At 38.3% G+C, this 23,755-nt stretch overlaps 2 protein-coding genes across 4 annotated transcripts; one reads left to right on the plus strand and one right to left on the minus strand.

The window, feature by feature from the left end:
- Positions 1-3,273: 3,273 nt before the first annotated feature.
- Positions 3,274-7,962, minus strand: si:dkey-12e7.1 (uncharacterized protein LOC557553 homolog). Of its 3 annotated transcripts, XM_046864192.1 has the most exons (3): positions 7,747-7,962; positions 4,579-5,764; positions 3,274-3,468 (listed from the first exon to the last, which is right to left on the minus strand). In XM_046864192.1, coding segments are annotated over exons 1-3 (1,218 nt in total). In that variant the 5' UTR covers positions 7,778-7,962; the 3' UTR covers positions 3,274-3,467. The 3 variants fall into 3 exon arrangements, with proteins under 3 accessions (XP_046720148.1, XP_046720147.1, XP_046720149.1); XM_046864191.1 differs by lacking the exon at positions 3,274-3,468 and having other exon boundaries at positions 3,496-5,764; positions 7,747-7,961; XM_046864193.1 differs by lacking the exons at positions 3,274-3,468; positions 7,747-7,962 and adding an exon at positions 6,187-6,489 and having other exon boundaries at positions 3,496-5,764.
- A 1,357-nt stretch (positions 7,963-9,319) lies between these two features.
- kmt5b (lysine methyltransferase 5B) lies at positions 9,320-19,897 on the plus strand. The gene is made up of 10 exons (XM_046864190.1): positions 9,320-9,901; positions 11,289-11,595; positions 11,745-11,892; positions 12,022-12,187; positions 12,672-12,781; positions 12,866-13,032; positions 17,721-17,740; positions 17,838-17,974; positions 18,053-18,249; positions 18,376-19,897. The coding sequence occupies exons 2-10, from the start codon at positions 11,442-11,444 to the stop codon at positions 19,713-19,715; spliced, it is 2,439 nt and encodes an 812-aa protein (XP_046720146.1). The 5' UTR covers positions 9,320-9,901; positions 11,289-11,441; the 3' UTR covers positions 19,716-19,897.
- The last annotated feature ends 3,858 nt before the right edge of the window (positions 19,898-23,755 follow it).

The following is a 23,755-nucleotide window of genomic DNA, read 5'->3' on the forward strand; positions in this document are numbered from 1 at the left end:
TTATGGTTTATGTACAAAGTTTAACCTGCAATGTACTTTGTTCATTGCCAAAACATTTCCTGGTCCTTCGTATAAACAGCTTTTTTATTCTAGGTCAAATTGGTAAATTAGTCTAAAAATGTATTTTTATTTTGGATGTGAATGACAAACCTGCCAGGTTAGAAACAGAAAAGCACTAGAGTTAAAACTAAAGTTTTGTCAAGATACATATCATGTAGACCAGATCAGAAAATACAGAGCCACTACTTCTCTATGCTGCATAACTGTATGATCACATTTAACAAATTAAATAGCAATTTAAATAGAACTTAATAGACAAACTTTCTCAAATGAAAAATTTATCATTCTTTAGACGTTTTATAGCTACAAAGCATGTTCAGTTTTCAGATCACTGTCCAAGTTTTAACACGAGTTATGTTTTGTCAGTGGAAGCTCTAATATATCTTGGATTTGTTTAATTGTCCAATACTAATTTATTGTCAATTCTGATAATGTTCACAGTCTGTACTAGTGACTGAAAGGTTGTTAAAGGTTGTTATTTGAGGGTTTCAGAAGAGCTGTTGTAGATGCTAGGTAAAAGATACTTCAGTAATGTATCCTGGGGTCGTTGGGTGTTTTGGGTCTTTCAGCATCAGACACCCGCACCCAGGCGACCAAGCCGGGGTTAATTAGGCCCTGGCCTGTGTCCCAGCAATGATTGCCCACAGTTCTGTCTTCTCAATCTAAAGCCACCTTGTGGCGTTCTTTGTGACTTCAGTTGCGGTTCTAATCGCCTTTCGCTTTGACTCCCAGGTGATACCTAATAGCGTGATTGCTGTTCATCATTTAGAGTGAATGCCTTGCAAACCCTCTACAGTCCACCTCCAGGGACTCACAAAGACTTTGCCAGCCTTCAACTAGCTCTTGGTACTTTGCATGCTTCCCATCATTGTCCCTGTCCATGCGCTCTTCCTAGGGCACAGTGAGCTCCAGCGCCAGCGATATGACCCATCGTCAAAGGTTTTTCGGCAGCTGCTAACGTGTCTAGGTTCTAGGTATCCTCTTTCTAAACAAAGGGGAAGGTGTCTTGCTTTTCCCCCAGTTGTGGAGGTTTGCTGGATTTAGACATTGTAGACGGACCTGCACAATCTGTACTAGAAAGATTGTTATTGAAAAGTTTCCAACGAGCTGTTGTGGATTCTAAAATAAAACCAAAGAGCTGTTGTTGTAGATTTTTAATGGGGTGTATTTTTAAACATTGACTGGTCTTTTCCCAATCTTCAAATGTCCAGTTTTAGTGAGTTTGTGGCCATTGCAGCATCAGATACTTGATCTTGGCTACCAAAAGTGGAACCTGATGTGGTGAGCTCATTAGTTTAATGTGCTGTACATCTGGAGATGCTTTTCTGCTCATTTCAATTGTAAAAAAATTTGAATCGTCACATCCTTCCAGTCAGCTCAAATGTATCTGGCCTTTTTCCTCTGATCTTGCTTACCAACAGGTTGTATGTTTTCAGGGATATTATTTATTCTGTGTAAACTCTTTATATTATAGATATAAAAATACTAGGAGTGCAACAGTTCATTAAATACTCCAAGCACCCTTTCCATACATAGACACAAGTAATCAAAAAGTGTTACTTAGACTAACATGAAATATTCTGACAATTAGCAAATAATTAGAATGGATTTATCCCTTTTGGTGGGGGGTTTAAATACAGTTGCCCTTAATGGGTAATCTGGTGGTGAATGGGTGAAGTGAGAAATGTATTGAAAAACCAAGAATGAGCATAGCATGTCATGGAAACCTTGTTGCATGAAGGATATTCAAAATAAAAAAGTGCTTTTTGAATTATCACAGGTGGGCATTTCTAGAGTCCTGAGGGAACAAAAAGAAAATAGGTCAATAAAAGACAAAAAGACTCCTGGGCAAAGGGGGTGGATTTATGGCTTTGGGATGAATCAATGTTGTAGGTGTTGAATTTTTTACCAACTTCCTGATCCTTATAATCCAGCATCATCCAAGTGGGGAACTTGTTTAAGAAAAAGAAGTAATTGATCAATAAAAATCTCAGCACAGTCACCTTTATATCCTATTAGGAATTTGTCAAATTACATGAAGAAATTTCTAGAAAAAGCTTTTAGATTCTTTTAGATTTCATTTAAAAATTATTTATAAAAGAATGTCAAGACAGGCTACATTAAAAAATAGTTTATTAGAGGGACAGCAAATGTAGGACGTTTTGGAGACAAGGTGAGGGAGGCGAGATAAAGATGGTTTGGACATGTGCAGAGGAGGGACATGGGGTATATCGGTAGGAGAATGCTGAGGATGGAGCCACCAGGAAGGAGAAAAAGAGGAACACCAAGGAGGAGGTTTATGGATGTGGTGAGGAAAGACATGCAGGTAAGTTGGTTTGAAAGAGGCAGGGACAGGAGTGTATGGAGACGGATGATCCGCATTGGCGCCCCCTAATGGGAGAAGCCGAAAGAAGAAGTAGTAGTCAAGAAGGGATACAGGAAGATCTAAAGCACACTGATAAACTATTATTGTTCTTTTGGAACAGGTTTTGGAAACTTTGGAAAGATCTCAAAATATACAAATAAAAAAGTAAGGTTGATACAGTGTGGAAAAATGATCTATTGTAGCAGCATTAGTAAGTAGCAATTTCCAATAATAATCAGGTTAACAGTACTTAACACAAACCTGGCAATAGTTACATTTATTATTCCGTTTAAGCACTGAAAATAGAGAATCCTACATATAAAGTGTGTAGCAATAATAGTTTTGAAACTATAAGTTACAAATAAAAGTACTTTATTGGGAAATTGGAAATACTAGAGAAAATATAAGAAAAATCATATGAAAGGAAACCATGAAGTGAATTGTACTTATGTAAGCAAAAATTAGGGGTTTAAACTCCGAGTACACATAAAGCTGAAAAACAGGAAGAGTTTACAGAAAAGGAAATGGAAAATAAAGTAATTTTGAGTCAAAGTGTTTAAAAGATGCTGACAAAGCGACTTTTGAGAGGATAAAAGTGGGGAAAATTTCACTTGAGGCGCACTTTCTTGCAACTGCTGGGGTGTGCCATTGTTGTTGTGAGGTGCCTTCTGAGAGCTCTGTGAAACCTGCTGACTGACTGCTAAACAAGCTTGCTACTTCCCATCCACGTTTGAAGATTAAGCATTAGTGAAGATAATGTATAGTGAGATTGGTTAAGTAAACTAATTTGCTTAATACTTGGAATTTGAATTTAAACAGTATTGGCATGAAGACTAAAGTAAACGTAATTAAACAACTCTAAACATTATTTGTTTATTCTATATATTTGTGAGAACAATTTACTATAATAATTTATTATTTAAATTGCGATAAATAATTTGAGCCTCAGGAACAGAGTGGCATGAGCCACCCTTTGAATGTCCACTTGGAGATTGGCTCCGAGTTCCGACAACAGTCACATATTATAATGCCTGTTACAGTATCTGTAAGACACAGAAAAAAACTATAAGGACACTCAAACCATTCAATTTTATTCTGGCAGTCTTTAACAATTCAATATTAAATAAACACTGAATTGCTTGATTGCCTTTAACTAAAAAAAAAAAAAATCAGTGCAAACTCAAATTAGAGTAATAAGCACAAAGGAAAATGATAGTAGTTCAAAACCTGAAGCTAAGAGGACCTCTACAGATAAGTATGAAGCACTACACATACAAAACTGGTTCTCTCTATTCGTAAAATATTGAATGTATGGAAAAACACTTATGTGGGGGTTACATGTACATCAAACAAATGAAAACATTTCACATCAGTTGGTCCTTATGATCTTTGGAGGTTTTGCAAGTCTGTGCCCCACTATTCTTTTGCATTATACTTGAGAAAGAGAGATTTAACACAGCTTTGTAAACTGTAATGTTTTTGTAATGCACAATGGTCAGTCTGGTCATCGATACATTAAAAATAAATTGTTTAAATAAATACATTTTACAATAAATTGTGAGATCAACATGTTAGCTTTATCCTTTTATTGACCTGCTGCATAATCAACCCTGTGAATTTTCCTATTGGGAAAGTTTAGAAGGGATTTTTTAAAATTGAAGTTTAAAAAAAAAGAAATCTGTAAAACTATTGTTTGCAAATCTTGAAAATATTTAGGCCTGTTTACTACAACCTTTCTAAACCAATGCTACACTGCTTTTCTGTTTGTATGCAGAAAAATATCGAAATTAAAAAAAGACAATATTTTCCCAGGCCTCTGTATCGAGCAAACCAGGATTTAGACCACTCATTGCCTTCTATCCAACATGTTATATGATTTTGTCTCTTTTTTTTATTTGAGCAGAGCAATCTAAATCACCAGATTAAGAATAAAAATGTAATTAGTCCTCAAATCATATTGTTATTGACCCAAAGTATTTGGAAAACTAATGCACTGACATCTGTGCTTTATATTATCTCTCTCATTTTTATGGTGGTTATTGTACTGTAAATCAGTATATACATTTAATAAATGGTAATAAAATCAGTTTCACAAATGATTCCAGTCATCTTCGCTTCAACTTCTGTATCTTAATTTCTGACAGTTTGTTTACCAGATCCAATTATCCAGATGCTGCAGGCAGTAACAAGACTGCTGGAGAATGGAAGTGAGCTCGTCGTAAGGCTGATCTTTCCAGTTTGGAAGGAGTCGTTCATTGTTGAGCATCTGTAGCTTGGGCGTCCCTTCTCGCAAGACCTGATATAGGCATGGCCACCTGCTTTGGATTCGGAGACGGGTCCGGCGGTCCAAAGTAATCCCCCGTACAATCTTTTTAGCCCGTAACTCTCTCAGTGCAGGCAGTTTAAGGCAAGAGAAGACCAGACCTCGGCTAAGAGAAACATCAAGAAACTCCAGTGACAGTGATTCCAGAGTGTATGAAATGCCCAAATTCCTTAGTGGTACTAGAACATTGAGAGTAAGGGACTTGAGGTTAGGCAGCGATTTAGTCAGTGTCTGCAAAATACCTGGGCTCACCCCTTTAAAAACCCAGAAGTACTTAAGTTCCAAAATGCGCAAGTGCTGAAACTGGGCTATTAAAGCAATGGACTTGTCAGACCAATCAAAGTGCAGCCGCATCTTGGTGATTCGCGGGCAGCTCTGGGCAAATTTGGCTAGAAGGATTTGGAAATTATTGACCTGGTCCATTTTAGTGATGACATCCTGGTGTGAGCTAGAGCCCGAATGGACTCGGAGGTCCAACGGCTCAAGCAGAGTGAAGGTCCAGTTCAAGTCTAAATGACTGAGGTCCCTACAGTGGACATTCTCTAACAGATGAGAAAGGAGTTCTCCCCATTTATTGCACTGGTCCCCCAAATCAAAGCTCGCTTTCAGAGTCAGCAAACTGGCCCCACGGGAGATGAGATGGTGAGTATAGTGGTGAACCCATGCCTTCCAGCGCTCAAATTCTCTGTTGGACACTAGTAGTCCTTCCTGTCCAAGACGAAATACGCCACGACGCGAATAGTCTGCAACTCTCCACAGTTTCCCAGAGCGCACCAGGCAGCTCCAGCTCGAGCACACGAGCGCAGAGTTGCACTTGTCCACCTCATTCAGAAAGGAAAGCACATGGAGCTGACACTCTACTGGCAGCAAGTTGAAGGGGAAGTAATCGTCGTCATCTTTTGGCCGCCGTCTTGCACTAGCAGGGATGAGGGGTCTCTTCCTTGGAGGCATTATGACCGACAGGAATACCATACCTCTGTTACTTCTGTCACTGACCCATTTACACCTGTCCGCTCCTAAGACAGAAAAGATAGCACATTTCGTAGGCATACTCCCGATACATTCGTGGACACAATTTGCAGACGTCTATATAAAGAAAGAGCAATATTTCTTTTGAGTATGGCTGACAGCTAGGCGCGAATCTAGCTAGCATATAAACAAATCAACAGATGCTATCTAACTGATGAGAAGTTTATGCAACCAAACATTGCATTGTGCACTAAAGGCAACAATCAAAACGACTTGTTAAACCTCCTGACAATGACATCGAGGTTAACACGAAATTGGTGACACCAGTATGCTGAACAGCTAGTAAAGAAGAGAAACAAACCACGGCTAGCTAACTGAGCCTCGGTTCCGAGCGCTTTCAAAATAAACCGCATATCATCTTAGAGGTCATTTCACACTCATTTGCAATTCTCCTAACAGGTTAACTTACTTTGCATCAAGCATTTAAGCATATATTAAATAGGCCGATGTTACACTGTGTGTTTCAGCGGTTTGTTTCTTGTTGCTGTTGTGAGGCTCATGACATCATCAGCGTGCTGCGCAGATCCGCCTTTAAGTGTGGACTGTTCAATGTTGTGTATTCGCTGATCGGCAAAAAGCAATAAAAACGAACATATTGATCTTTTTCCCAACTATATTTGTAAATAAACACATTATTCTTATTTGTCTATACACCTTGACAGGCTTACATAATAAAAAAAACACTTCATATCCCTGTCTTTAATATCATAAGCGGCAAAAAAATCGTAATTCCCAGTTTCGGATTTCGAAAGAACGTCGATCTCCGAATGGGAATTACAAACCAGGAAGTGAAATACTAAAAAAATTACAAAACAAAATAAAAAATAAAATAAAAAATCATCATCTATCTATCTATCTAATATATATATATATATATATATATATATATATATATATATATATAAATTTCAAAGTAAGCAAAATCTCTCATCTCAAATCCTCTGAATTTGTATTTAATCTCATTCTGAACTTCAGGTGTATTAAAAGTCTTTAACATACCATGGCAGTTGAAAAAACAAACAAACAAACATGGATTAAATGTATAATTACATGAATGTACTTTTTTGTGGTTAATAAAGTACTCAAGACCTTAAAGCCCATTGTTCTGCATCAGCTGTCCTTGTTTATGTAAATCGGTCAAATAAACAAACAAACAAACAAACAAAAACAGTACATTGAATACACCCTCACAGGTAAGACACTGCACACTACAACTAATTTTTATTCTTGCATTTTTGCTATTTCTCGCGTTAGAAATTTGTTTGGTATTAATGGAAATTCTAGGAAAACTATGTGTATGTGTAAACTCCATGTGAACTCCAACATCATTAAAGCCTATTAACAGATAAGCAGCAGAGACAGTAGAAATGACTCCACCCGAGGGAAGGATGAATTCAGCCAAATACAGAGAACAAAATCAGCTCCAGATGGGTTGAATCGATTCCTCGAGCAATTCCTATACAAAAATGATTTGCCTCGATTCTTCGTTTAGGCCGTTTATCTACACACGGGTCACTGGGTTTCCGGACCATTATTACTGACGTACCACCTGATAAACTCTGGACCGGTAAACCAGCTCTGGACAGGTAAACAATAAACCCGTTTCCGCCATATTAAAGAAAATGTTTGCCTACTTCGACTTTATTTTTTCGCAATGCCAAACATTTTTTAAACAATCGGGCAGCGTCATCCGCTCTGTAGTGCCAGAAAGCTTTACACACTAAAAATGAAAAAGGCTAGATTTAATTGAATTGCTTGGTATATAAAAAGCCTCGGATTCCTGGAGAAAACTCTGTATATCAATCAGCTCAGGTGCAGACGGAGCATGACACATGAAGCAGAGGAGCCTCGTCAGAGGAGTCTCGTTCATACACCAACAGCTTTAAACTTCAGACCGACAACATGCTTACCGGTGGATGCACCAGAAATGTTGGATGTTTGTGAGAAATAAAGTCGAAATTAGGCAAACCTTTTTCGATGTGGCGAAAACGGGCTTCCATACAACCCAGAAGACGCTGCTAAATGAAACATAGGGAGAAATCAGCAAAGGACGAGGAGAAGATTCAGGCCAAATAAAACGTCAGAAAGTTTCCAAAGTTTGGGATCATTTTAAACTAAAATATAAAGAAAACACCGTACAGTGCGTTTACCCCTTTTTTTTAGTTTGCACAGATATTCTTGAATGCAATTTCATCAATAAAAAATGCATCTAAAAAGGAAACAAGTAACTTTGTTCATTTTGAGAGACTTCTTATTTTCTTTTGTATATTGAAGATTTAGTGAAAAAAAATAAATAACAAAAATAACATATACAAATGGGTAAATTGGAAGGATTCTAATTACCAAGTTAATTAGTCTAAAAGTCTGAAATTTTCTATAGAGGACGGAGTCTCAAGTTTTTGTGCAGTGTTACAGCCACCACATTTTCTCCCAGAGGATTTTTATGCAAAAATGTTTTAGAAGCTCAATTTTTCTTGGTATATGACAAGATGTTTTTGTCTTCAAGAAAATGCAAAAACAATCTGTTAGAGGCAAGCAAACAAAGGTTTAGAGATAGAGTACTTTATTAATCCCAAACGGAAATCGCAGTGTTACAGCAGAAAGTTCAGCGACATACAATAAAGTTCAAGCAATAAGATGTAGAACATTAAAGATAGGTTTGATTAAAAGATCCAAATCACAAAGAGGGTAGAAATATTATTGAAGAAAAAAAAAATCCATATGATACACTGTTTACATTAGTGCAGTCAGTTGGGAACCTGAGATCTGTACATTTAAGGTGCATTAAAAAAGTAAAAAATAATAATATACTGTTTGTACATGATTGTATATACAGGTGGGAACTTAAGTGATTGTAAATAAGGTGTGCTAGTGAGGTGCAAGATCAACAAAAAGAGAGAGAATGAAAGTGCATGATTGTGTAGAATCAGATAGACAACCTATGAGATTGTAGATTAAAGTGCATTGATAGGAGCTGAACAGAATAACATTATATATTTTAAAATGTTCCTTGCTAAAGTAAGTAGTAGTTTAGTGGTTAAGGCTGTGGCTTACTGATGGAAGGTTGGTGGTTTAAGCCTCAGTATGGCAACTGCCAATCTTAGGTCTTTAACCCTCTTTGCTCCAGGGGTGCTGTATGCAAAGAAAGAATCTCTCTCTCTCTCTCTCTCTCTCTTTCTCTAGATATACATACATATATATATATATATATATATATATATATATATATATATATATATATATATATATATATATATGTATGTATGTGAGAAAGAGAGAGAGAGAGAGAGAGAGAGAGAGAGAGAAAGAAAAGCCTTTTTTATGATAAGTGATTATAAATGAGTATGATTAGGAATATTTTTTAAAGCATCAAGATTAGTTTGAATAATAAAGGTTAAAAATTGAATAATGACTGAGGCAGAAAAACACTTGTTGGACATGCTGTGTAAGAAACCATCGCGTTGGGCCACATCTCGCTCCACTTTGATCATGACCCTATAACATGGCGTGTAAAAGTGCACTTTTTTTGTTGAGGAAACGTCAAATCCGTTTATTTGTGGCACCATTCAACAACAACAGTGTCATGTCTGGACGGCGTGATGTTTGTCGCACAGTGTGATGTTCGAGCAGTTCTTACAGACAGAGCACTGTGTGAGGAGCGGAGTTGGAGCGCTCACAGGGAACTCGAGTCGCTGATAGACAGAGGATGTTGTTGCTATGCACGCCGGCGAGCTGCGCACTCACACCAGTGGACATTTAAAGGGAAATAACAACGCTCTCTCTGTACACAGCCAAGTTTTTTTTGCGTGGTTTTTCCAAGAATTCGCTAAACTATCCCCTGTATGCGTGCGTGTGAAGGGTATTCGGGCTTTCTGTGGATTTAAAAGCAGCGTACATCAAGCCAGACGACAGGAACAATAGGGTTTTTTGGGTCTATTTTTTCCGGAGGAGGTTCTGTGGCCTATCTTTCTACTATAGCCAAACCCTGTCGCCATCTTGAATTTTAATGTAAATTATCTTGCAGGGTTTTTTTGAGGTTTGCTATATGGAAGATTTTAGGTGATATCCCGCTCATTTTGGCCTCTTATAACGGGTATGGCTTAACCCGAGGAAAAAAGGATAGAGTGAGTATTAAAGTACACAGTCGCTCTCTTTATCGGAAACATTATCACTTTCCTGGTCCGGTTTAGCCTGCTGGGTAGGTAGCATATGAGCTATCAGCTAGGCTTGGCTAGCTAGCTTAGCACTCAGGACTGGGTTAGCAAGAGGCTTAGCACTTAGCAGTGTGCAGGCCTGGATTCTGCTCCTCGCCTAAATATGTGGCTATCATTCGACACAGCGTGGCTCAGAGCGCCATGTAGCACGTTTCAACCCGGTCTTGGCAGCCACTGTTCTTATTGTGGTGCCTATTGATTTAGTGACTTTTAGCAACCTAGCTAGTGAGCTATATGGCAGCTGGGCAAAGTGTCAAAACGCCAAGTGGTTACTTCTTTACAAACACTAACTAGCAGCGAACAGGGACAGCTCTTTAGTCAGCGTCCAGGCTTAGAGCAATATTGTATGATCGTCGATTTACTTATGCTAACCGGATAGATAAATAGCGAGCTAGTTAAAACTAGCTGTCTCTATCCTACACATTATCAAAGATAACAAAACACATGCTAGCGCTCGCTTTTATTTAATGCCCCAGACGATAGATTGCATGTTGCGTTCTAAGTTTTGCTGCTTTTTTTTTTGGGCTTCACCGCCCTTTTGCGTCGTTTGGGTAGTTAAAAGGACCGCAGCATTTGCCTGTTAGCTTGGGCGCGTAGGTAGTGCAAACAGAAACACGCATTCGGTCACAACGTGTTATTAATAAAAATTAATTATAATTATAGAAAAGCGCCCCAAATGACGAGTAGGCAATAGACCATAACGCCAACAATGTTTTGGAAACCGTACACCCTTTTTAAAGCATGTGGTTTCGATTCTCTTAGCAGCCGCTAGGCGGCGGTCTACACTTATTATAGTTACTAAGCAACTGGGCCAGTTTATCAGCTGTCAGTGCTGTACTTCTGAAATATTGTATTTAAATTGATGGGCAAAGAGCTGCGTTTGCATCACTTTTATATTTAATAATGAACAATAAATTGCAAAAATACTGTTCTGAAAATAGCATAAAAAATAATAATCCAAAGGGGTCTGCTTTCTCTTCAAACCCAGGTTAGAGGTGTCATTAATAGGTGGTGGACCCTTTTAACCCGTCAGGTTTACATAATCAATTATTGTTTAAAACTACATAACGCACTTTCAAGCTTTTTAAAGCATAAAGTAACATTTCACAGTTAACCCAGACCATATCAGGTTTTTAAACCAAATTTTTAAACTCAAATCACACTCTACTTTATAATTTTTTTGTGCGCTATTTCACACATTGGTTGGTTTTAATTTGTAGTTTTTGGTTTGGTTTTAATGTGCTCTTTTATCTTGTTCTAAATATTTGCAATAAATTAGTTAAATTTTTTTTAACAGGTGCAAGCTGGATTGAAAATTGCACACTACAGCATATATTCTGATTGCCCAGAGAGCAAGGGCGAAAAAGCTACTTGCATGTTGCTTATGATTTCTCACAAGTACATAGAAGCTAAATGAGCCTTCAGCAGAAAGCCTGCTGGTATGAAGTAGATGGGAGAATCCAAGAACATGGTGCTGAATGGAAGGAGACATGGCAGTAGGTTCTCCAGCAATCAGCCCAATGGGAAGACCAGGCTGCAGAATAGCCAGAGGGCCCACCTGCGCCAGAGCAAAAGCTCCCCTAGTGGCAGGAGATGCAGCAGGCGTAAGTGCTCCTGTCCAAAAAATAAATAAACAAATAAAATACAACAAAAAAGGAAGAAAAGAAAAAGAGCCCTCAAATAATTTCTTAGATTGCAAGGATCATTGTAACTGATTTAATCTGCTATCAAATTATGCCTCATTTTTTGTTAGGTGTCAGTGGTGCAGCTCCAGAGCCAGAGAGGCGCCATGTGCCCTCATCAGGGATGACTGCTAAAGAGCTGTGTGAATATGACGACTTATCCACCAGCCTGATTCTGGACTCTTACTTGGGTTTTCAGACTCACAAGATGAATATGAGGTTTGAATATCTTAAAACTTTAAGTAAAACTTTTTTTAAACTTGCTACATCAGTTTTATAACTGCTGGCCAGCCTTCAGATAAGACGGACGGTACATGCGCATAACATTAGTATGATTCACTTTCTTAGGTTTCGCCCAATGAAGGGTCGACAATCGGAGCTTAGACAAGTGATCGAAAGCTTTAAGAAGAACGACAACATGGAAAAAGCTTTCCAGGCTTTGACGTCTTCAGACTGGAGAAGGCATAATTTTCTCAATAAAACAAAGGCCCAGGAAAAGCTGTTTAAAGCACATGTAATTGTTTTTTTTTCTTTTACAATAAATAATAAAATGTGGACACAATAATGCCAGAGTTACACTTGATTTGTGACTGAAGCGCTGTCTGCAGTTTCCTTAGCTACATGAGTGTCATTGTTTATATGGTTGCCAGAACAGAATAACCTATTAAGCAATTTAATGCACACATTTGTTCGACTGATGTTAAAGAACTGGATCATGTAAGCAAAACTGCAAATTCACTAACCTAAATGGTACATACAAAATTTTGTACCCTTTTTTTGCAAATTCAAATCCGTTCACATTGTAGTATACCAGGTAGATTTTCAGTGTTTTTTTATTAATTATTTGGATAGACACAATTTATTTGGGTATATGAACCTAATGTACATGGAGAGCATACTATCTACTATGTGCCTACTCATTTTTAGCAAGTATAAACCTGGCATATTCCTTTTCACAGCTGGGCATCAATTTAAACAGCACAATTTTCTCTGTGCAGGTCTTCGTTTACTTGCGCATGTTTGCAACAGACAGTGGGTTTGAAATTCTTCCATGCAGTCGCTATTCCTCTGAGCAAAATGGAGCCAAAATTGTAGCAACAAAAGTTTGGTAAGCTGCATGGCATCTGATCAGATTGCCTTTTGTATTGTAAGTTTATTGCAAGTGTGCCTTATTTCTGTTCTTGTACTTAAGGAAAAGGAATGATGAAATTGAACACCTTGTGGGTTGCATTGCTGAGCTGTCTGCTAATGAAGAGAAGATGTTGTTACGCCATGGAGAGAATGACTTCAGTGTCATGTACTCTACGCGCAAGAACTGTGCTCAGCTTTGGCTGGGACCTGCTGCTTTTATTAATCATGGTATGTATTTTATATATATTGCTGCCATCTGATGTCATCACTATATGCCTCTAACTACATGAAAATTCCCATTAGACAAGGGGTCTTTAGTCTCTTATCCACAAAATGCTGGTGTGACTGCAGGCTTTGGTAGTTGTTTGGAGACGAAGATGGACTGATTAGATTATTGAAATCTGATGTGGTTCTGGATTACATTGAAGACCCCTGCTTTATATCCTTGTTACAGGTAGAATCATTGACCATATACAGTATGTATGTACAATTCACAATTATTCACCAAACAAGCACTAGTATATGTTCTCCACTGGGCATTCTGGCACACCAGTTAAAGTAGAATCATAGGTAGGTCATGCTAATTAGTCCAGGTTTAGTTATTCTCTCTGTAAATGAGCCAGTATACTGAAGAAAACATTTCAGAAAAAAATGTTTAGATTTTAAGAATATATTTTCAGTAAAGTAGCTGGAGGCCATACATTACTTGGCATTGATGAATTAAATCGAATGTTGTGCTAGATGAATTTCATACTTATCTAACCAAATATGTGCCAGTATTGCAGGTATTGCAGTATTTCCATGCAGGCACCAGTAAAGCACTTTAGGCAAAAAGGTGTGAGCTCTGTGACTTTGATCATGGTATTAATATTTTTACCGTTAACATTTTTAAATGCCAGCAAGGTTTAGTAATTTATATAAATCACTTTACAACTGTCTCATTATACACAGAATAATCAAACCTTGATGTTTATGGGTTACAACAGTAGAAGATCAAATTGGGTTCCACTCCTGCTGCCAAGAATCTGTAGCAACACTGGGCACAGGCTCACAGAAATCAGTCTTTTTCTGAAGCCTTCAACTGTCTGCTTTTGATGAAGCTTTGCCCATGATATCTAAGAACAAACATAGAGGCTGGCCTGATGTGGTCTTCTGATGCTGTAGTCCATCCATTCCAAAGTTTGATGTATTGTGTGCTTTGTGTCATTAAGGTGTTTTAACCTGCAGACCCTCTCCTCCCAGGGTGTTCCACGTAAACACTCGACGGTGTTGTGTGTAGAAATTTGAGTTTTTAAAATACTCAAAACAACCCGTCTGGTCAGTCTGAGTAGGTGAATGGCTGTAACAATTAAAGTGACTGGCAAGTGTATATGGCAAGAAAATAACAGTGCAGGGCTACTGGCAAAATTAATTGTGCTTTAGTAGGTAAGAAGGCAATGAGGAAGAGCCACTGGAGAATCAGCGGAAATATCAAATACAACAACAGAGAGAGGAAGTAGAGGAAGAGAAGGAGGAGGATAGGGGGAAAAAGAGCAGGTAAAAGCAATAGCAGAAGTAGGAAGATTTTAATTGATAAGAATTATATGAAATGCACAGAGGAGGTTTTTGCGCTACTACTATTTTTCTATCATCCACTACTGAATCACTTCCTTGTGAAATGACTCTTTCAAAATAAGCTTTCTGAACGTAATGTTTATCTACTTCATGAGTTGAGAACCTGATAAGCAGATACTGGGGCTGAAACGATTCCTCGAGTAATTTGAATACAAAAATTTTTTGTTTAGTCCATTTAACTACACATGGCGCTGTGTTTTCTCCACGGAGCATTATTACTGACTTACCACCCGATAAACTCTGGAGCGTTCTAGACAAGTAAACACGGCAGCAATGCTGCAGAATGAAACAAAAAATGGAGATACGTGGAGAAAACAGTAAGGGGCAAGGAAAAAGTTCATATGGAAACCCGTTTTCGCCATATATATGAAATGAATGTGCTTAATTCCGACTTTTTTCTTGCAATTCCAACTTTCTTACTCCTAAACCCCCTTGGCTTTCCTATTTTCATCCTTCCTGGTGGCTCCATCCTCAGCATTCTCCTACCAATATAGCCCATGTCCCTCTTCTCCACATGTCCAAACCATCTCAATTGCGCCTCCCTCATCTTGTCTCCAAAATGTCCTACATGTGCTGTCCCTCTAATCCTATTTCTAATCCTGTCCATTCTCGTCACTCCCAACGAAAACCTCAACATCTTCAGATCTGCTACCTCCAGCTCCACCTCCTGTCTTTTACTCAATGCCACTGTCTCTAAACCATACATCATCACAGGTCTCACCACAGTCCTATAAACTTTCCCTTTCACTCTTGCAGATACTCTTCTATCACAAATCACTCCTGCTATCACTCTTCTCCACCCACTCCACCCTGCCTGCACGCTTTTCTTCACTTCTCTAACTTTGCACAGTTGACCCCAGGGACCTAAACTCATCAAAACCTCTCATCACTTCCCATGCAATCCTTCAGACCTATAGTCTAGCTACACTGTCCCCTGCCATCATCTTACAGTCTCCAATCTCCTTTAGGTTGCATCTCCTACATAGAACAGAGTCCACGTATGCACCTTTCTCCACTCTTATACATCACCCTATGCTCCTCCTTCTTAAAATACGTATTCACCACTGCCATTTACTTCTCTTTTTCTCCTTTTAGCAAAATCTACCATCTGCCCCTCCTTATTTCTCTCTTTAAGGCCATACCTACCCATCACCTCCTCTTCACCTTTGTTCCCCTTTGCCAACATGCCCATTAAAGTCTGCCCCAATCACCAAGCTTTCTTTCATAGGTACACTCTCTACCACTTCATCTAACTCAATTCAGAATTTTTCCTTCTCCTCCATCTCACAACTCACTTGTGGAGCATAGTCAGTAATGACTTTTATCATCACTCCTTCAACTTCCAGCTTCATCATCAAAACTCTTTTCACCTTCACTACACTCTTACTGTACTCTTCCTTCAGGATCACTCCTACACCATTTCTCTTTCCATCCACACCATGATAGAACAGTTTAAACCCACCACCAATGTTTCTGGTCTAACGCCCTTTCCACTTGGTTTCCTGAACACACAACATATCTACCTTTCTCCTCTTCATCATATCAGCTACCTCTCTCCCTTTACCCGTCATAGTACCAACATTTAAAGTACCAAACCTAACCTCCAGTCTCCTACACTCATTTCCCTGCTGTCTCTGTAGATGTCTTCCTCCTCTTCTTTTCATCCTTTGGCCAACAGTAGCCCATTTTTGTTTGCCAATCAGGCAGTGTCACCCCCCCTGTAGTACCATAAAGCTTTACACTGGAAATAGTCTACAATCAGTAGAATCGCATGGTATCAAACTAAGCCTCTGACAGATAAAGCAGATGAGGCCACATTCATACACCAACAGCTTCAAACTTCAGGCCAACAACATGGTTACCGGTGGATGCACCCGAAATGTTGGATGTTTACGAGAAATAAAGTCGAAATTGCGAGAAATAAAGTAATTATTAGGCAAACTATGTTTGTGGTGGAAACGGGCTTCCACAAATTCAGGCTAAAGAAAGAGCCAGAAAGTTTCCTGTGGCATCATTTCAAACTAAAACATAAAGAAAAATGGAAACAGTAATCTGAAATGTATATTTTTATGATTTTTTATTTATTTATAATGTTTTATTATTGATGTAATATGGCAATTAAATGCAATTAAAAAACAAATGAGAGAACCCTTCTTTTTATATATATATATATATATATATATATATATATATATATATATATATATATATATATATATAAAAGAAGGGTTCTCTCATTTGTTTTTTAGTGCATTTAATTGCCATATTACATCATATATATATTGTGTATATATATATATACAATACAGACCAAAAGTTTGGACACACCTCATTCAAAGAGTTTTCTTTATTTTCATGACTATGAAAATTGTAGAGTCACACTGAAGGCATCAAAACTATGAATTAACACATGTGGAATTATATACATAACAAAAAAGTGTGAAACAACTGAAAATGTCATTTTGTAGGTTCTTCAAAGTAGCCACCTTTTGCTTAGATTACTGCTTTGCACACTCTTGGCATTCTCTTGATGCCTACTTTGAAGAACCTACAATATGACATATTTTCAGTTTACTTTTTTGTTATGTATATAATTCCACATGTGTTAATTCATAGTTTTGATGCCTTCAGTGTGACTCTACAATTTTCATAGTCATGAAAATAAAGAAAACTCTTTGAATGAGCAGGTGTGTCCAAACTTTGGTCTGTACTGTATATATATATATAAACTTTGGTCTGTACTGTACATATAACATATGTACAGTACAGACCAAAAGTTTGGTGTGTGTGTGTGTGTGTGTGTGTGTGTGTGTGTGTGTGTGTGTGTGTATGTATGTATATATATATATATATATATATATATATATATATATATATATATATATATATATATATATATATATATATATATATGTATATATATATATATAAAATAAAATATATCCATTTATTTAAATATATTTTATATATAGTTTTAAGACAATATAGTTTTTTCTGTCACTTTGTGAGCAAACATGCAGCTATATGTGGATCTGGAGTATTAATGTGGTGAATCAATGAAAAATAAGAAGATGCCTTCAAATTAATCTGGTTCATCTTCTGTTAAATTACATGAGAATTGATGCTATTTATTGCTTTTGAGCAGACCATAATTAATATCACAGTTAACCACTATATCTGTTCACAACATTATTTTTGTGATGAATATTACATGGTTACAGTTCTGCACATACTCTCTATTCCCTGCCTTTTCTTAATTGGCTTTTAATTAACTTATAATGTTTTTGTCTTTTCTGTTACAGATTGCCGGCCAAATTGCAAGGTTAGTATACATTGATTAACATTACTGCCGCATTGCTTCAGTTGAGGTTTGTTGTAGGGCCAAAAAACCCCACAACTAATAGGAATGTTTGTTACAGTTTGTGTCCACAGGTCGGGACACTGCATGCGTCAAGGTCCTGCGAGACATTGAACCAGGGGAAGAGATCTCATGTTACTATGGAGATGGCTTCTTTGGAGAAAACAACGAATTCTGTGAATGCTATACATGTGAAAGGTACTGTATACATGGCAACTAAATGTTTTGAAGTAATTTTGAAAACAAGTACCTGACACATCTTTTATGTGATTTTAGGCGTGGCACTGGTGCTTTTAAGTCAAAAGCAGGACCGCCTGCTGAGGTCACAGTGATCAATAGCAAGTATGGCCTGAGGGAGACTGATAAGAGGCTTAATAGACTAAAGAAGCTGGAAGAGGGCAGTAAGAAATCAGACAGCCAGTCTGTTGCCTCTACTGAAGCAGAGTCTCAGGAACCACCCAGTGGACTGACATGTAAGAACATGATGAGACTGGCCTTTGATGACATTAGTATATGGGGGTATTTTGTCGTTTGAAGAAAGTTAAGCTTCTGATAAACTTTGGAGTTGGGATTAATTATTCACTTTATTTTCCCATTAGCATTACGGAAGAGGATGTCGCAACCCTGTCTCAAAGCGCACTGCAAAGGCAGAGCTGTGACGAGACAAACTCGGCCAAGCACTCCTACCTCTACCTCACCCCATAAACGAAGTCAAACAATAAATTCAAGTTTACCAAAGAGACTTCGGTCAAAACCCACACAGCCTTTGTCTAAAGGAAGGAGACGGCCTCAAACAGCAGGACTAAAATCGTCCACCAGGGCAAATGTAGGGGCCTCAGGCCTCAAGCAGCCTTGCAAAAGAGAGGCAGACAGTCGAGGAGTCTCTCAGTTCCCTGGCTGCAGGGGTGGCATTAAGCCTGCTGCAAATCATGAAAACAATCAGAACTCCCTCAAGGGTGCTTCAGCTTGCAAGGGCAATGTGTCTTGCCCATATAGAACTCGCAGGTCCAGCAGGACCTCTCTTGGTGCTCATGAGTGTGATGGAGGCAAGCGTGCCCCAAAGCCAAGCAGCACAAACAAAGTTGCGGGTAACACGGCCCTCAAAGTGGAGCCTGACCATTTTGTTCCCACAATGCCTGGCCATCAGATTAACATCTCCAACCTAGAGGCCAGTTGTCCCAAAAAAGGGACATGTCCAAGACGGAGGAGGACAATAAAACAGGAGGAAACGGGCACCTACATAGACGATCTTTATCAGGAGGGTGTGCCTGACCTGCGACATGCAGCACGTGCTGCTGATGTGGCAGACTGTGCCAAGATGCCACTTGAGATACCAGAACGGCATTACGAAGGCTTGGCCGAGAGTTCCAAGGTATCACGGCGCATGAAAGGCAGCAAGAAAAAGCGGCGTATCACACGCTATGATGCACAACTTATCTTAGAGAACAACACAGGCATCCCCAAGCTAACACTGCGGCGGCGACATGACAGCAACAGCAGCAAAAAGAAAGAGCATCGAGATACCAAAGCTGTGCGAGGCTCATCAAAGATCAGCATCAAGTTCAGCAAAGAGCGGGAAAATGAGCATGCTGGCCTGTATGTGGCCAAGTTGAACAACGGCTTTGGTCATGGACCTCATGGTAGCTCCACCAAGCTAAAGATTCAGCTAAAGCGTGAAGAGGATGTGACCTTTACAGGTTTAGTCAAAAGGGAGGAGGGTGAAGTTCTGGAGAGAGAGGTGGGAGTTCAGATGGGTCGGAACCTCAAAGAGGACTCGCTGACTTCGGAAGATGAAGAGGAGGACTACTTTGACAATGAGGATGACTTTATCCCTCTTCCACCAGCGAAACGTTTGCGGCTCATTGTGGGCAAAGATTCCATAGATATTGACATCTCCTCAAGAAGGAGAGAGGACCAGTCACTCAGACTCAATGCCTAAGCTATGTAAATAACCCTCAATCCTACCAATTATGTGTTCATTTTGAATAAATTAATTTAAATGTGGAATAAGAATGGCGAATGTACAGTGAAATCAACACAAGATATCTTTCTCTACATTTTAATGGTGGCACTTCTTTATTGTTTATTCTTCATAAATATATAAATATTGTAGAAACTGTACAGATGTGTATGAATTCTATTTGTCAATTTAATGTGCAGATGTTAATCAGTGTTTTGTCCAGCTTTGCCGTTTTTATTCCATTAGAGGGGGATAGTTCAATCAACACTAAAAAGCTAACAGGGTGGTTTAAACGCATAGCTGGGGTAATCTGAGTTTCATTTCAAACTTGACCTGCAGACTTTCAATCATTAATTTAATTAAGGTTTTTAGAAACTATTTCTTTAACATCTCAGTCTGGTGGGAGGTAAAAGGGCTGGAATCGGTTCATATTGTTTTTAAAAAACACGATGCATGTGTTCACCTTCAACGCTAGCTATCAGCTTTTTTTTTTATTAAAGCAGCAGTGTGCAGGATCCTGCTTGACTCAACATGATTAAAGGGAATATTTAAAAAATCTAATTGGTAAACTGGTAAAAAAGAAGAAATCTCACAACTGGACTAATGATTGAATGTTTGCATCAAACTATTTTGTCCACCCAAAGGCCATGGTGCTCACTGTTGTGGCCTGTGATCCACCTGACATGTTTCTATAAATCCTTTAGGAAAATGTTTTAAAACAAACGCCAGTCGAAATTGAGCCATGTTAAAAAAAACGAAAATAAACATGAGTAGTCTGGTCACAAATTTATACCATGAGGGTATAACATGATTTGGGCCTGTAGTTCTGTGCTTTGTGAATGAGGTAATTATTGAAAGCATTTAGTCCTTTATTTCCTTTCTCACTTTATGAGTAGGCAGCTGACAGTTGACTTGTTTATTTTCAATTTTTTATTTCTCTGGTACCCCTAATGCTCTTTATAAGCTACAGTTTCCCAGACTCTAGTTTTCACAACAATCCCACCAAAATGGTTCTCTTTAGATTATGGACATATGTGATGTATACCTGCACTTTGGGGGGGGGAGGGGGCTTGCTCACTGTATATTCTGGAACCTGTTTTTATTTAACTCTTTTTGAGTACTTGAAAATATTAAAGTCATTTTTGAGATGTCTGGCTATTGCTTCATATGCACTAGTTGTCAACATAAGCAGCTTCTGATGCACAACAATGAGATATTTCAGTGCATTGTGTAGTTTGCAGCAGTGGTAATGATGTTCTTGGTTTAATGCATAAAACATTTCTGCACTTGTATATCTGCCTTTTAAGCAGTTTTGTAATGATAAGAACTTAAATACTTGTATATAATATAATATGCTGCTAAATGACTAACACTTCCATAGACCTCATAACATATTGTGAAATCCATAAATATTGGGAAAACAGCACAATTTTGCCGTTGTGTACCAACGAAATAGATTTTTAAAGGCAGCAATTAAGATATAATTTAAGTGTTTTTTTTTTTTATTTTTTACATTGTACTGTACTATAATTTTAACCAGCTGAAAAGTATACATTTATATGAATAGCTGTTTATTGGCCAGATTTTATCTGTTTGTTTTTTTTTACATAAAAGGAGATAAAAGGTCTGGAGTTTATTCTGCGTATTCATGGAAACTCTTACAACGCAATCCAAATAGGTAGTGATGCAAGTGAAGGTAGTCATTATTTAAGGCTGTGTGTGTTATTGTAATTCGAGGCGGCAATGTTTACAGTCTGCATTGTTATGGAAGTTTATTTTGTAGGATAGTACAGGAAGCGTACGTATCCTGTGTATTTGTTCCAAAAGCTTCATATTTTCTCTTTCTTGATTCCTTCTTGTGAATTCTAAGAATGAGTACATTCCTTATAGGTGACATACTTTGGTCAAAGGATCAAGGAGGTTTCAGTGCACCCTGTGTCATCACTGTGGTTGCCAGATATACTGCTTTATAAGTAGATAACAGTGTTTGCAGTACGGGACACTACATTGCACTGAGCCTCAAAGACTTAGGACTGCCTTATATATGTCTCACTGTCATATACTGCAGAGAGTAGTTTCTTGATGCCTCATCTTCTGTCCCATGGAATGTATTTTAATTATGATCTAAAAATGATTTTAAGACTGTATATGTACATGTGAAGTGGGCTAAAAGGATACCCAAAATAAAATTAACAGGCTGCACACTTGCAATGTAATAATACACACAATAGCGTCTCCTCAAACTCACTTTCTTTGACAGGTCTGTTTTTTTCCAGATTAATCAGTTGCAAACCACAATTTCAGTAAGATTGAGCTCAGGGGAATCCTGTTTCCACCGATCAGCCTTGAGATGTTTCTACAAATCATGCCCCAAAGCCAAGCAGCACAAACAAGGTTGTGGGTAACACAAAAAGTGGAGACTGACCATTTTGTTCCCACAATGCCTGGCCATCAGATTAACATCTCCAACCTAAAGGCCAGTTGACATCTTCCCAAGAATCTTGTCCAAGATGTAGGAGGGCAATAAAACAGGAGGAAACGGGCACCTACATAGACAATCTTTATCAGGGGGGTGTGCCTGACCTGCGACATGCAGTACGTGCTGCTGATGTGGCAGACTGTGCCAAGATGGCCTTTAAAAGCATTTCCAGACCACAATCTCACTGTGAAATATAATGTTGAGGTTTTCGTTGGAAGGATGGACAAGATTAGAAATGAGTTTATTAGAGGGACAGCGCATGTAGGACATTTTGGAGACAAGGTGAGGGAGGCGAGATTGAGATGGTTTGGACATGTGCTCAGGATGGAGCCACCAGGAAGGAGGAAAAGGCCAATGAGGAGGTTTATGGATGTGGTGAGGGAAGACATGCAGGTAGGTTGGTTTGAAAGAGGCAGATGTAGAGGACAGAGTAGTATGGAGACGGATGATCCGCTGTGGCTACCCCTAATGGGAGCAGCCGAAAAAAGAAGAATCTCACTGTGAAATATACGCTCTTTGTCTTTCCTAGATCGGTACAGGGCTGGCTCCCTTGTATTTTTTTTTTTTTGGTTAATCTATTTTTAAATCCTGTCTTGCCCTTTCTATGCTATTTGCTAGTCTCCTGACCATTGCCTTCTGTTTGTTCCTGATACTGTTCTACAATTTGGATTCTTCTGCAAGCTGTATGAGTAAAGCTTTAGTTTACTTAAACTTATGACATTCCCTTCCACATGTTAATGGGTAATGGTGCTGTGCTTAAAAAAATTGCCACAGTAGTCATTTAAAGAGTAGAATCATATAAAAAAATTTACATTTAAGCATATGGTGCATATATGAAAATATTCAAATTAAGGGTAATGTATAATTACTGTTGTTTACATGCATATCTGTTATAAATAAAAATACAACTGGGCTTTATATATTTCAACAGTTTAATTTTTTTTAACTCACTGATTGAGTAATCAATTAAATTGGCACAGATAAAATTGATTAATAAAAAATAATAAATAATAAAAATAAATGGAACCTTCTTTCCCTGCTGTCTCTGTAGACGTCTTCCTCCTCTCCTTCTCCTCCTTCGGCCAACAGTAGCCCAATTTCCACCGGTACCCTGTTGGCTAACAATACCTGTGGCGGTCGTTGGTAAGCCGGGCCTCGACCGATCCAGTATGAAATTTTGTTTTGTGATCTGCATATATAATTTGGCACGTTTTACACTGGATGCTCTTCCTAATGCAATCCTGCCCATTTATCTGGACTTGGGACCGGTACTAAGAGAGCACTGGCTTGTGCAACCATAATGGCTTTGTTGCTAAACAGACTAATATAACTTTGGGCATATATACGGTAAGAAAGTGAAAAAAAAAAAACAATTAAAGAACTAGGATGGAATTTTATATGTAAATAATGCCGCATTGAATACTGCAATACTGATCGCTCTCAAACACTAGTCTAGACTATTTGTAGTTAAATACATTTTTAGTTATTTTTCAATGACTATAAAAACCAATGAATAAAATTTTAGTTCCAAATGTAAAAA

The sequence above is a fragment of the Silurus meridionalis genome, chromosome 13 (genome assembly GCF_014805685.1).
Source record: "Silurus meridionalis isolate SWU-2019-XX chromosome 13, ASM1480568v1, whole genome shotgun sequence".
Classification (NCBI taxonomy): domain Eukaryota; kingdom Metazoa; phylum Chordata; class Actinopteri; order Siluriformes; family Siluridae; genus Silurus; species Silurus meridionalis.

What these genes read in the sequence shown, in the direction of transcription:
- si:dkey-12e7.1 (XM_046864191.1), bottom strand. Translation starts at nt 7,777, where the DNA reads ATGGAAGCCCGTTTTCGCCACATCGAAAAAG. An exon ending in TTTTCGCCACATCGAAAAAG is followed by an intron (nt 5,765 to 7,746) that starts GTTTGCCTAATT and finishes TTTCTGTCTTAG; the next exon opens with GAGCGGACAGGTGTAAATGG.
- kmt5b (XM_046864190.1), top strand. Translation starts at nt 11,442, where the DNA reads ATGGGAGAATCCAAGAACATGGTGCTGAATGGAAGGAGACATGGCAGT. An exon ending in TGGCAGGAGATGCAGCAGGC is followed by an intron (nt 11,596 to 11,744) that starts GTAAGTGCTCCT and finishes ATTTTTTGTTAG; the next exon opens with GTGTCAGTGGTGCAGCTCCA. An exon ending in ACCACCCAGTGGACTGACAT is followed by an intron (nt 18,250 to 18,375) that starts GTAAGAACATGA and finishes TTTTCCCATTAG; the next exon opens with CATTACGGAAGAGGATGTCG.